Below are 828 nucleotides of genomic sequence, written 5' to 3'. Positions count from 1 at the left end.
TCACCTCGACTCGGCTTGATTTGATTTTACACGAGCTACTAAGGATGTTTTTACGGTTCTAGAGACAGATTAACAAGATTTCTACATTATTAACTGGAGAAACACTCTTGAAAACCAGGTTAATGATTTCTGTGGCCTTTGAAAATAGTGAAAATAGAGAGAAGAAACCTAACCTAACCTAACCTAACCTAACTTTTTTTTTTTTTTCCAAGTATCTCGAGTACCAAACGTCGTGATGTCTTTATGCACGAGGGTTGATCTCTTGACTGTACCATCCACGTACCAACAATGTACCTGTACCGCACCATCACTCCAATGCAAAGGCTATAGTTGAAGTTAACCCCTTCAGTACCGTGACACGTTTTCATATTCATTCTGGTTACTATTTGGTGATTTTACACAGCTTCAGAAACTTATGTAGGAATTAAAATAGTGACGATTCTGGCCATTAATCATCTGACCTCCATAGATCCTTCGTAATGTAAATAAAATGCGTCCCTGTACTGAAGGGGTGTTGAAAAAGCTTTAGGCAAACATGAAATTTCAGTGTACGTCTATTTTTGGTTCTAGTGGCAGATTAACACAATTTCTCATGATTCACGGAGAAACACTGTGGGAAAGACTGCTAATCATCTCTTTAGCCTTTCAAAATAGAGAGAGCGAAGCGTTTCAAGCCGATTCACTCACCTGTCGGCTGTCACTACTCAGTACTCACTCTCCCGCCTCAGTGTTGCTTAGGCAGTGGTAGTGAGAAGGTGCGTGCGCGCTGGTCTCCTGGGGCGCTATGCCGTGTGTGTGGACGGGATGGGGGCCCCTGAAACGCCTCCT

The 828-nt window shown here is 42.6% G+C and overlaps 1 protein-coding gene across 2 annotated transcripts in view; it reads left to right on the top strand.

The window, feature by feature from the left end:
* The first annotated feature begins 435 nt into the window (after positions 1-435).
* LOC123509508 overlaps positions 436-828 on the top strand; it is a 30,481-nt gene continuing 30,088 nt past the window's right edge. Inside the window, exon 1 of one of the 2 annotated variants that reach the window (XM_045263857.1) lies at positions 436-828. This exon is cut by the window's right edge and continues 86 nt beyond it. In XM_045263857.1, the coding sequence (XP_045119792.1) occupies positions 785-828 (44 nt within the window). In that variant the 5' untranslated portion in view covers positions 436-784. The other variant, XM_045263849.1, reaches the window with a different exon arrangement.

Source organism: Portunus trituberculatus, chromosome 3 (genome assembly GCF_017591435.1).
Source record: "Portunus trituberculatus isolate SZX2019 chromosome 3, ASM1759143v1, whole genome shotgun sequence".
Classification (NCBI taxonomy): domain Eukaryota; kingdom Metazoa; phylum Arthropoda; class Malacostraca; order Decapoda; family Portunidae; genus Portunus; species Portunus trituberculatus.
Note: the sequence above shows the minus strand (reverse complement) of the source record. Positions and strands in the feature narration are given on the sequence as shown.